Source organism: Eurypyga helias, unplaced genomic scaffold (genome assembly GCF_000690775.1).
Source record: "Eurypyga helias isolate BGI_N326 unplaced genomic scaffold, ASM69077v1 scaffold7483, whole genome shotgun sequence".
In the NCBI taxonomy this organism is placed as follows: Eukaryota; Metazoa; Chordata; class Aves; order Eurypygiformes; family Eurypygidae; genus Eurypyga; species Eurypyga helias.
Window position 1 is genome coordinate 22,969 of NW_010239168.1, and position 13,707 is coordinate 36,675.

At 39.4% G+C, this 13,707-nt stretch overlaps 1 protein-coding gene across 1 annotated transcript in view; it reads right to left on the bottom strand.

Annotated features, from left to right (window-relative positions):
• LOC104504750 (ubiquitin-conjugating enzyme E2 Q2-like) overlaps window positions 1–13,557 on the bottom strand; it is a gene marked incomplete at its 3' end in the record, with an annotated part of 34,219 nt that extends 20,662 nt beyond the window's left edge. The window contains exon 1 of the mRNA XM_010148044.1: window positions 13,492–13,557. Coding sequence (XP_010146346.1) covers window positions 13,492–13,557 — 66 coding nt within the window. The remainder of the gene's footprint in view (window positions 1–13,491) is intronic.
• Window positions 13,558–13,707: the final 150 nt, after the last annotated feature.

Genomic DNA, 13,707 nt, shown 5'->3' on the forward strand with positions numbered 1-13,707 from the left:
GTAGAGTCTTCTGCAACAGCACGATATTCTAGCCACAAGCCTGCACACTGGATCTCTACGCACAGTGTGGAACATCAGAAGGTAGACTGCTAATTGTGGCCCTACTACATGAAGACGTGTTTGAATCAGCTGGTTTTGAGACTTGAACTTCTCTGGCCAGCTCATTAAGAAAAAGGCAGTGAGGTAAACACTACTACTGAGACTTTAGATAACGCCAATATTCCCATCAGAAAATACAAAGAACAAGCTAAGTCCTTTCCAAGGTTCATTGAGCCATCTGCTTCCTAAAATCCTCACTTGTCAGAATAGAAATATTCTCCAGGTACAGCCAACATCTGGACTGTGTATGTGCATTCTCTCCTAATGGGTATGTTGGGTTTGTCTTGGGGAGTTGTTGGTTTTGTTTTTTGGGTTGGTTGGTTTTCAGACTTGGACTAACATAACAAATGCTTGATTAAGCAAGTCTGCTACTTTCAATGATCTTTGGAAGATGAACACCTGTCAGTCCACTCTTCTAAACCATACCTGGGACCTGAAGACTGCTTACAGAACAAAGCTCAACTCTCACCGTCTATATTCTACCTTTCTGACAATTCTGCTTCTCCTTTCCCCACCAGAATTTAACAAACAAATGCACAGTAGGCTATTTGTTGGTTGCAGACAGTATCTATCCCAGTCTGGGGGACCTATACAAGAGACTCCTCCAAAAAGCCTGCGGCAAATCTTCCATCAGACAGGGACATGACTAATAGTGCAGATCTGATGATCAAGCAGTCCCACTACATGTTTAAAAATATCACAGTGGCTACTTGAGTGTGCTGATGCCTTCCACACTGAATGACAGCCCTTCCTCATTCTTCACTCTCATTCCAACTCATTCCATTTCTTGCCATGAAAGCAAGTCCTCCTCTATGTGAGAAGACATACTAGGATTTGATACTGCGTGCATTATTAGTGAATAGCATGTATGAAATACTACATGCTAAAAATTATTCAATACTCAAACCTTCAGTCTGCTTTAGCTTTTGAAACATGAATGGGAACTACATTTATCAGAAGGGCTTTTCTTAAACACTGTGCAAGCATATTCACTCCTGTAGCAGAAAATATTTCAAATCTTAGCCTTCTGGAATATAGATATTTAATAGCATTTTCCAACTTTTCACAAGAGATACTTAAAACACAAGTTCAATCAAACTTCCAGTTTGTTGCAACACTCCTTAATTCTTCAGACTTACCAATATATATGTCCATTTATCTTAAAAACCTAAATGGCACTAAATTTCTCTAGATCTGCAAGTAATCCATATTTTTGGAACAGCTGAGTTTCACATGGATATGAGTCACTGTATTTAGAAATACAGAATTCACACACAAACTTCAAACATTCTGATCTTGAAATATAAACAAGCTCAGGAGTTTGTAACACCATAGTGTGCAAAGAAAAACTAAGCTTATTGTTTGTAAGGTCAAATAACTGCACTTTACACAAGCTAATTCCGTCAAGAGAATTAAGTCAGCTTTTTCTTCCCTATCTGCATCCTACAGAAAGGAAAGATTGGTTTAGTTACATTACATAAGGAACACAAGCTTCCCAAACACAAAGATAACATTTCATGAGAGGAACCCTAGAATAGCAGTTATTTTACTATTAATTCTCAGTGTCTAAAAAAAAAAACCAAAAGCCAACCCACCACACATTATTCTGGGCCTTTCGCTACACACCTGATTTTTTTCTTTTTTAATATAGCTTAACTGCACATGTATTACCAATATTAAGTGTTTGGGATCTTACACGTAACTGCTGTAACACAACATTTTCCTGCTCTCCACAACTAAGAGCAAATACCGATTCCAAGAGGCAGAGGCTACAATGCCTAGATTTGGGCAGCTTTCACAGGCTAGCGCATGCTGTACAGCTTGGAAAGCTAATGCAATTGCTCAGTAAGACATGACACGCTGCAATGACATCACAGCTAGCATGTACTGAGGCCTGAGGACAAAGGCTGAATGTTTACAGCCAACCCAGAGACAATTACAATTCATGGGATCATCAGTTCTAGTCAGTCTTTGTATTAACACCAGGACAGATTGGGAGCCTTGTCAACATAATGCTTCTGTAACAGAATCCAGCAGAAGATTTTAGACTGCTAATAAACATGCAAAATACAAAGCGAATAAAGACCAGCACCTCTGCCACTGGAATTATTTCAAAACCTATCAAATCATTTAGGAAAACCATAGTGTATTACAAAACACACAGGATCTCACTGTTCAGACATTCCATTGCATTCTCTCTAAGCCTACTTACACTTTTCTAACAAGTTTGCTTAGCAAAAAAAAGAAAAAAGCTAAAAGTGAAGGAAGATACCAGGAATACATAGATTAAGACAGCTTTTCCTTGGTAGAAATGTGTCATCTAAGTGTACTCTATGTAAGCTTTCTCATCCTTAACAATAAGGTTGTTCTACTTGCAATGTTACATAATCTTCATCCTGCTCTGTAAAGCTACAGCAACATGATTTTGATGTTAGTAAGAGACTTAAATGAGCTATATTACTACAATACTGTTGAAATTGTGAAGTTGCTAAATTGAAGCGAGACATCTTGCTCACATCCCTAAGATTAGAACAACCTGTGCACACAGTCTGCTATGAGGTAATAGAGTAGTCATGTCTCCTTGTACACAACAGAGCCATTTTACCATCACCAAATGGCAGGAAAACACATTTAAACATGTCTTCAGCATTATGATTCAAAATTACAATTACATGCTGACAGCTCTTCATTTTCTTTAATTTCCAGATCAGCTTAGATGGAAAAAGTAGAATTTTTTGGTTGTTTTCTTTTAAAACGCCTTAGCATGCTGGCTGAACCAAATTCAACCAATTTTATTCTTCTTCTGGTTTTGTTTTTGCAAAATCTCCATCATTGTCAGAACATGTCTGTTGTTTTTATACCAGCTACAACTAAAACATAGCTGCCTTCTCAGTGCCCATATCTTTTGTCCACCCCCCTTTAGTTCCAAACAACAGAAAGTCAAACCCCCAGATCTTCTAAACAGCTTACTTGCTTTGAGAAGGCTAGCACAAGATGACTTGACTCACACAAATCTTGGTAATGAAGTAAATCCTAATGTAACAAGACATTTCAGAGGGCTCATAGTCTTTTCAACGTAAACACATTTGCAGCTATAAACACACATCAAGTAATTGATCTCAAATCCTATATAGCTTTCCCTTAGCAGACACCTTGACACCAGCAAGTTTGTTCGTTGAACTGAATAGCAGAATTAGATTTTTTTTTTTTTTAATAAAATCAAGTACCTCTGGTTAGGAATCCTATATATATCCCCCCACAAACATTCAAAAAAATACTGAAGATTAAAACTACACAATTAGCTACAGTTTAGTACAGATTATTTGAAATTGCTAGTCAATCATTCACTACTTCGGAATTTTTCACCTGTGTCAACCTCCCTTTGGAGGAAAACAATGCCAACATAATTAAAAATATCAGGATTTGTCTTAAAGCTAAGGGTCAACTTGATGACCATAAGACACTAGTACTTACAACTTCTTCAAAGAGTATTAGTTGTGATTATACAATTGACAGACTGTTTCCCATTATTAGGGGCCAAATTTTCCAAAGGCAGCTTAAGATGCAAGTAAGCATTATCTACCACTAGGTACTTGAACACCCATGAAATCTAGAGGATAACTATCTTTAAAAGTCAACAGATAGTCATCTGCCCTCCCATCTCATTGTTCATTATAATTAAAAAATGAAGAAAGCATGAAGGGTCACTTCAAACTCAGGTTTTTTGAGCTTTCATTGGAAGTAATCCAAATAAAACTGTTTCACAGAAACCTCAAGTTAGTAAAAACCCCAAAATTTTTATTTTCTAACATCCAGATAACACCCTTTGCTCTGTTGTACATAGTTACTGATCATATTACAACATTCTAACATTTAATTTCCAAGTTCAAGTATAAGTTTGCACTTTTACATATGAAAGAACTGGTATTTCTTTAAGAATCTAATAGTTCGGTGATCCAGAGTTCTCAGAGACAAGAAAAGAGTATGCAATGGGAGGTTAAAAATAAAATCTAATACTGGGGGTAAAGAGGAAGCAAAGTGAATTTTACTCACCTCTACTGAACAGGGGGAAAAACCTCAACCTGCTTTTCCTTTAGAATTTTAAGATTGCACATGCAAAAAAAATATTAACTTGCTCAATGCATATAAACAGAAAGAAATCTTTTGTTCACAAGGGTTCAGTTAAACAGAGATCTTCAACATTTTCTATACCTAAGAAAGCAGGCTCTTACTAGCTTTTTCTCACACTCTTCCTGAAGTCAAATCCTGGCATGCTCAGTTCAGCTGGTAAGACATCAAGTTCAACTGACTAAAATACACATCTCAAACAGAAAATTACTACAATTCTACCTTCAAGTTCAAAGGCTGTCTTGACAGGTACAGCCTATACAAGACAATCCCAGATGAAGCAGCAGGCTTTGCTCAGACCCCTAGAGATTGCGAGAGCTTAATCATCTTGCACCTTTACAGGAGGCAGGTGAAAGAATCCCATAATCCTGTTCTATGTAGGTTCTACTAATATGCTCATCATTGCAGGACTGAACACCTTCACCCACACATTAAAACAACACAACCAACAGGGTCATGGTTTTCCTCTCCTACACTCTGCAAGGAATGACAAAGTGTAGCAGCGTATCTTGTTTTAGGATTGTTTATGTTATTAAACACAGCCGTGTTAGGGAAGGCAGCAGGGTCAGAGACACAGGCCTCACTGAGCAGATAACAAACCACAGCTGTATAGGTGCCTGTAAAATTCACTCTACAATCACAAGCTGTCCCAAACAAAAATACAGTACAACAAAAGTTCTACTGATTGCAGAAGGCTACCAGAAAAGTCACCACAAGGTAATGTCTGTTCAGAGCATACAGAATGGCTATGGGCATGACTTCTGTTTTCACAACAGACATCCTCTGGGTAGAGCAAAGCAGTTCCTTTCCTGTCACATCATGCTTTCACAGGCACACGTGCAATGGTCGGCCCCTTTGCCCCATCCACAACCACGTTCTGTAGAAGTGCACATGGACTAGAGCATGTTTTTTTAAAGGAACTGAAAACCTGCATTATGGAACACACTTGCCATATAGGGATTCAGCAGCATCTGCAAGTGCCACTATTCACAAGATGGTGACCACAGCATAGCTAAGTAAGTATGAACAGGGACAGTATTTCAGTGGAAATTCACTTGTGTCAAAATCATTCCACAACCCAGTAAGCTTGTAATTTGCAGCTTCATCTGCACAAATTCATTTTGCAACTCAGACTCACAGAATCCTTTTGAAATTACAGAATCTTTTATTTTGGATATACCCAAGAGATAACCACATTTTGAGGAAAAAAGGTGTTTACAGCCAGTCCTTCTTCAAGCTATTTAATCTACACAGAATGTCCCAACTGCTGATTCTGACATGTGAAACTGCAAATCACCATTAGAAAAACAGATTTATCAGACACTCATCAGTTTCCACAACTTCCTCCACTCTGCTTACCAAACAAAAGGCAGCAGGCTACTCGTTGTCCAGTATAACATAACTGGACAGAATTAAGATACAATCTTTGAGCTTAAAAGCAAAAAAAGGTCACTTCTTTTATGAGAAAAACACAGTTATTGATCTTCACTGTGGAGTAACATTTTATTCTCCAGGTCATCATAATGCAGTATGCCACCTAGCTATTTGAAGAAATTAACAGAAAAGACAAACACTCTTAAGACTTCTGTATGGACCCAAAGTAAAATCCACCACATTTTCATGTCCTGCTGCTCAAACACAACTCTGCAGTTAACACCAAGCATGATTTAGCTAACAGCATAGCAAGCAACAGTTGTTCAAGAGCAGTGTGCCGTCTCTGAAAACGAAACTGAGTTGGCCCTCAACAACAGCTTGTGTGAGCTAAGGAACATTCCTTCCCCAGTACTATTAACAGCAACAAATCAAGTTACAGATCATCCACACTGAAAATCAGGCAAAGAACACAGCATTGCTGAAGATTCAGTGGCTTGGTTATCAGGAAGAAGGTTGTAGAGCTGAGACTAGAATCCAGCCTTTCACCACAGCACCTCCGAGCAGTTGGACCAGCCTCTCTTGCTCCTCACACACAGAAACCCCACTTTGTGCTTGTACTCTCATTGACAGTTGTCAGAGGACAGTTGGTTTAGAGCCCTCAGCCACAAGGGGTTCTCTCCTTCAGTGCAGGCATTAAACACGCACGCAGCCTGGCAAGGGTTCCTCTAATAAGCAGCTAGACACGTGCGCCAACGAGAAATGCAAACCTGATTCTCCAACGCACTTTCTCTACAAGCAGCACAGCATCTTATGTGCACAAACTCCTGAAGGAAGTCTGGATCTTTGAAACAAATTATTACCAAGAGTTACTAATGACCTAGTTCTGCAACAGTATCACCAACATCAGTGTCAAAGCCAGAGTAGCAAGAAATGACTTCTAATGAGGCTAGAACTGAAGAAGTAGTTGTAATTAAGTTGTAACATGTCACTCTCCCCTCCAACTTGACTTGAAAAAGAAAAGTTCCACGGCAGACCTCTGCTCTTGCCTTTATCACTTAGACAGTTACACCATGGCATGCAAAGTCTGAGGTCACTTCTGCTGTCACTCAAAAATCCAGCCTTCCTCTTGCCTCTCTTTACCTTCAGGAATGTCTTTCAAGCATCCAAATCATTCACCCACCCCTTCCATCAAAGGCACTGTGCTCTTTGCCCCTCTCGGAGAATAACTTTCCTCTTTTCTGCCTTTTCCCCTTACAAACCTGCTGTGCTCCAGACACATCTGCAGATACAAGGCCTTTTCCTTCTCACCCACTACTGAGGTCCTGCTGCTCTACTGCTACACCTCAGGAGCACTCCAGCCACCACCCACCTGAGCTCTCCCCTCACAGCAACCGGCAACTGCCCCAGCCGCGGCTTAGTCACCCACCTTGCACATTACAGTCATGTCGATGGAACTTTGTCCCTGACACGCAAAATTTCAAGGCCACAGAGTTCAACCAACATTTACTATTAATAAGTTAAATACTCTTACCACAGTTATTTTCTACTTCAAAAATTTAAGGAAGTCTGTGGTATTGTGAACACCACACACAACACTTTTTTTTTTTTCCTAACACCACTGTATCGTGAACACCACACACAACACTTCATATTTTTTTTTTCCTAACACCACTGTATAAGTTCTGACAGAGCTTATATTCCTGCCTTTCTGAACACACACTGAAGAAGCTATTGCAAGATTGGCAACCATACTAAACTCTTTCTCTCAGAGGCATTAAAAAATAAGAGATCCAGGAGAAAGGAGTCCAAAACAGAGTCCAAACAATCTCAAGCAACCACTAACTGCTCCACAGTACTCCATACACCAGGATGTATTGTGTGCATAAGTGTTTTCTTTCTTTTTTGTTAAGATAATGATTTTAATACCACGCTTAAAGGTTACAGCTGGAAGTAAGGAATCAGTGAGACATACACGAACTGATATGCTTGACTGCAGCAAAGATCGACTGAAAATTCTTCTGATCATACTGCTTCACCTGTACTGAAAACAGGCAGGCTGATATAAGATCTAAATGTTAAATAGCCTCTCCTTACTATAATCAGTCATTTAATTTTCCAGTTGTCTTCTATGAGCCGGTGACAGGTCATTTTCACTTCACCTACAGAGGTTGCAACTGAAAAAAATACAGTGGCATGCTTACTAACTCATAAACTATCACATCTCAAAAATGGCACATTACCATTCATAGTCTAAATTTTAAAAAAAAAAGTCAGCTAGGAATTCAGAGTTTTAGAACATTTCAAAACTACCTAAAGACAAACAACCTGACAGTACTGAAAAGTAGTCCATACTGAGACATAACTAAATTAGTAGTTATTTCTGTTAATCAGCTTCTACAAACATTTGTTCCTATCCAGAAGTTTTTCCCTCCCCCCATCCACCCCCAGTAATACTATTTAGAGAACCCTCTCCATCTTTGTATCTTCCATTCTCCTGAAAATAATTTGATTTTACAAGTAAACAAACTACTTCCAGTTAGTCTGGTCCAGTTGTTGCTATGTAGCTGTCACTGCAACAAGCCAGACACTCATATAGGCCCATGGGCCTGATGTCTGCTCAGGTATTCCACATAGAAGTGTTCCCAAGTACCACTGAGGACTCAGCCAGCACTTGGCAAGCAGCTCTGTCGGCAATGCTGGCTTCAGCAGTCTTCCCCCCCAGCACTCACTCATTCCTATGCCCTCTGTTGTGATGGTACAGCTGTTTGTGCAGCCACGCGGTGAACCACACTGGGAAATGATCCAGATTAACAATAACCCAGTAGAGAATTTTTACATGTCAGCCAGGTCCTTAATCCAGTAAACTCAATTTTGGCCACCTCACAAGGCCCATAGCCTTTTTTGCTGGTATGCGAGCAACAGCAGTATTACAGAGTGCTCAGGACACGATCATACTTTGTTACTCCTAGCAATTATATTTTTTAATTCACGTTGAGGATGTCAACATCATCAATACACAATATTCCCTGGCATGGGAATAAAACACCTGCACGTTCATCCTAGTCTGAATAAGTCTGATCGCAGTTGATCAGTTCCATTACTAACTCCTGTAAAATCAGAGTTCCATTGTAGACAGACTGCCACAATGAATTTGGAAGTGCAACCTTGTTTTCCAGAACAGAATACACCTTCTGCATCACTCCCTTTTTTTTCCTCATTTGACAAAAAGCTTTGACAGAAAACCCAAAATCTTAACACACCCTGTACCCCCACCAGATACACCCTCACACCCCCCAAAAAAACCCCAAACCAGAACAAAGAATAGCAGCACATACTCTTGCTTCTTGCAGCATAAGAAAAGTCTCTGGTAAGGCCAACTAGCAATACTCCAATTTTGACACCAAGTAAATATCACGGGCAACACAAATCAAAGGCAACCATCCTGTGCCATCAAATGCCTGTTACAAAGTAGCCCTACTCTAAATTAGTCTGTTTAAAATTAGTGAATATAAGAAAACATATAAAAATCAACAGGTATCTTCCAGTCTTTTACAGAAACCTCCTGAACAGTAAACAGGAGGAAGCGTGGTGAGTATGAAGAATTATATTTTTTTATCAAACTTTTTTTAATTATCAAAGTGCAGAGACAACTCTCAAGGACCACAAAGTCCCAGTTCCAAAACTATTATATCATTAACTCACATGAGTAACTCATTTGAAATAAGTGCAGTTTCCTGTATATTAAAACATCAACATAAGCCAGCATTTATATTTGAGGCCCACCATTGTGGCTTCCTAGGATATTTTAGGTGCACTTCATACGTTGAGGGGACAGAATAACTGTCTGCAAAGTCATGAACTACTGGTTACAGCCTTTCACACATAGCAGAACTAAGCTGTGGTGTCAGAAGGAAATCTCGTACATCCTCCAGACACAAAAGATACCTACACCTTTCTGCAATATTCCTTTTCCAATTACAGTCTTGGCATAGAAAGAGAAGTTAAAATCTTCACACTTTCAGTATTTTGTTTTGTTTGCTTAATAAAACAAGACTAAACTTCTCAATTTCTATTGCATAAGCTATGTTTGATAATAGTTACTTGACTGCCTTTTTTAAAAAGGCCAAGTATATATAATTCTAGTTAGAAAAGTACATATTATCAAGATAAAGTTGTACATGTTTTTATTTATACCTGGCATCCATATGCTGCAAGACAAAGGTCTCAACCACACTAGAGAATGCCTAGTGATCTACAAAAACCCAACTACTTGTGGTTTGAACTGAACACCTCATTATGTGGTTAATTCTGTGTACAAACAAATTATCTTATTAAAAGGTTATCAGCTGTCTAGGCATTAGCTAGAAGTGTGTTTAATATTAAAATCTTATGCTTTTGAAGCACTATTGTGTGTTCTAATACATTCACTTTCCGCATATACCCAACTTGTCAAAAGCTTCACAGGTAGTATCTTTTCATCCATTCTGGTTTAGACGGGAAAATGAAGTCCTCTCCCATCAACAGCAGTTATCTGTAGACAGCAACCTTTTCAAGTCTTTCATAGTCGCTTCTAAACCCAGTTTAGCAGCAGGGGATTTTTTTCAGTGGAGGCAGAAGATACTTCTTTCCAGCAGAGAAGCAAAAGTATACCGGAGTCAGCCATATCACCTGAATTAAATTGTTAATGTATGAAGGCTATCACAGCACATAAGAGCCCGCTATCTGTTTGGGGCAAAATCTCCTCCCACTCAGAGCTGGTGCAAACCCCGTTCTACCTGCAAATGCTACATGGGGACACAAAATTTCAACAGTAGTTTTGTATACGGTGGAGAGATATTAATATCCAGTATCTGTCTGAAGAGACTATATTAAAAATACAATGTGTTACAGTGGTCCAAAACAGTCCTTTTTCTTGCAATAAGATGGAAAAGACTGAATAATTCTAACACAACCTCTGGAATACCATGACTTAAGTCTGATAAGGTACCAAACTGAAACTACAGATAGCACTGAAAGACGCTTACCTGAAATCATAACCAGTAAACACTCCTCTAAATAAGGACATTGTTTTGATACTATTTCAAAACACATGCAGAACAGGACCAGGATAAAGACATATATTTTGTAAAGGACACTGGTTTACTGAACCTGATTAATTGGAACACCACTGTAAAATAAAAAGGAAGCCTGAGAAAAGCAGAAATAAAACTCCAGAATGGAGACACTGCTGTTAGCAGAACAAAATGGGAATGTGAAGGTACACAGCCTGAACAAGTTCAATAATTAGACAGTTCTCAGGAATAAGCAGCAATATTTCTGACAGGAATGACTCAACCCTAAAGTGCCTCTTAAAATAATCTGATTAACCACCTAAGTTCCAATATGGGTCACTACCAGAAATAATGAAGGACAGACTTTCACAGAGTTTCCCATCACTTCATGAAACAGAAGAGCTGTCAAGTAAAATATATCTCGCTTTCTTTTCAAGCATTGCTCCATATCACAGGTAGACCGTTCTGAGGATGCTGCAGCACATGCTTAACTCTGACAGTTCTATAAACTCATACTGCAGACAGTCAGAAAATCATCTCAATGAGAAATTCCATGGCAGATTTCTCAAACTGGAATTTAGCCTAGTAAACTTGCGAAGATCCATACAGATCCTAAGCAGACATTCTCCCTCACCTCTCAATGAGGGAAACAAGACAATGTTTCCTCTTTCCTCTACCTTCTCTCTAGACTGGAGCAAAGAAAGAGATCCATTGTGAAGATCAGAGCAACTTTGTTATCGGGTCTCTTTTCAGACTTAGGAAAGGAAGCTTACACTAGCTTCTGCACTACCAGATTTTTCTACATCCAGTAACTTCAGCATCTGTACACACTGCTAGACAGCTTTCATTTTAGGTAAAATATTGAGGCAGCCAAACAGAACCACAAAGAAATATGTGATTATTGAGCTTTGTGCTCACTCTTCCCCTTAACAGGACTCTTGAGTGTCCAGACACAATCTACTGTAAGCTTTTGTTGATTAAGGGAAATTTTCTGGCTCGATGGGTATTGTAAGGGTTAAACTGGTTAGAAGAAGCAAACAGCTAGAGTTAAATATTTGCACTACAAATCCTGAGCACTAAGATAGCAGCTTCTGATGCAGAGGGTGAGTCTCCCCAAGAATACATATTTACCAACAGCTTTATAGGCTTACCAGCTTTTGCATATGCTAATGCCATTTGAAGTTCTAATTCCTACAGAATCTACAGATCAAACGAAGCATAGTAAGCAAGACTTAGGCTTTTCTAGTTTACAGTACGTACAGAAAATAACTAGTCATAATTAGGAGCAGAGACAAGAGACTCAAATTCAGAGGCAGAGGGAAACACCATAAGTCACTTTTGCCACACATGGGTTCTAACACTTGTATCAAGAAAACAGAAGTCCAGAGGTCAGCTTTCTCTTTTTGGCTCTGTTATCTGCTGCCCACTCGTTTCAAGAGAGCCACCTCTATCTCAGAGGTTGACCTCTCCCATTTATTTTTAACAGATGAGGAAAAGCCACCTACCTCAGAGTCAAAAATTAGTCAACGTTGGGTATCACCAAGCTGATGACAGACAACTGCGAAAAAAGTTTCAAGAAGCTCAGACACAGCCTTCTTTCAAAGCAGAAGTCCTAGATCTAAGGTTCAAAACAGCTCTTTTCCTGTTCTTTTTGCAAGTTCATACGCCACAACTCTAACAGCATGCAAAAGACCTCTTGACCTTTAGGGCAAGAGACTGTAATAGCACATTGCAGACACTGTTTCCTCATTAATACATAAAAACAGCCAAGAGTGACCTAAGCCTGTTTCTTGTTTGTTCAGACACACCTCAACCAAAGGTCTACAGTGATGTGGGAATACTTCTTTTTAAGTTAAGAATTGCTATCAAAAGTAGTGACAACAAAAGCAGCCTCAGTAGTAGATCTACACCACATGACACCACAAATCCAAGGCAACACAAACTTCAGACCTTCCTACTGGCTTCCCTGTTAGCTGTCACTTGACAGAGAAGAAATAACCCATCAAATTCAAGTGGAACTGAGGGTGCACAATCGTCAGACCTTTTATCTTGTGTGGAAGGAAACAGCCAGACTTCTCAGCAATAAGACACTCTCTACTGAATAAAAGAAGTAATTAGAGGAAGGCACACAACCCATCATCTGATAGATCATGTCTATAAACAATAGCACCAAAGCATCTTGTTTATTTTACCACAGAACACATCTTGTATCTTACAAGTACATACAAGTGTCCAGTAAAACAAACACCTGTCCCATGACGACAAAACTGCCTTCTCATGACAATTAACTATGAAACCCAAAAGATCCTCTTAACAAGCCTCCTTTATTTTAGTAAAGTTATTTTAAGGCAAGTAAGGATCTGATCAAGATTATGAGATTTGCATGCATGTTTTAATCTTTCAGTACTCAATAATTTATACTTACACACGTTTCTACCTCCACACTATTTGTTTGAAACTTTCATCCTTTTATAGGTAAAAGACAGAAGCTCTAGAGTTTATCTTCCTCAAACCCAAATATATTAACCCTATTTTCACTCAGTCAAAATTTTTCAATATGCTACTCTTAAGCTGCACCTTAATAAGGCATTTAAATTCACTTATAATTACAGCCAGTGCAATATACTTTCCTGTCCATGAGTCACAGCTACCAATATATTCAAATCCTTCGGCAAGTTTAGGCCCTAAACTTTTTAAAACACAGAGAATTTTTACCATGGCACACGATACTGAACATCTTATTCTCAGTCCCTCCTACTCACTTAAAACAAACAAATCCCAGCGAATTCGAGGTGGGGGGAACCCTCACACCACAGAAATGAGAAATCCCAAAACAAACCGCAGGTCCGAGTCCCTCGGATGGGCAAGGCTGCTCATACCCCTTCACAAGTTTAAATGCCACCATGACGATAGAACACCTCCTCGGCAGGAGGCCAGAGGCACTGTTTTATCCCTCCGCGACGGCAAGAATGAGAAGTTTCCTCGTCCTTCCCACCCCCTCCCCGGGCTGACCCCCACGGGGGAGGTCCGGCCGCCACCCAGGCCCGCGCGGGTC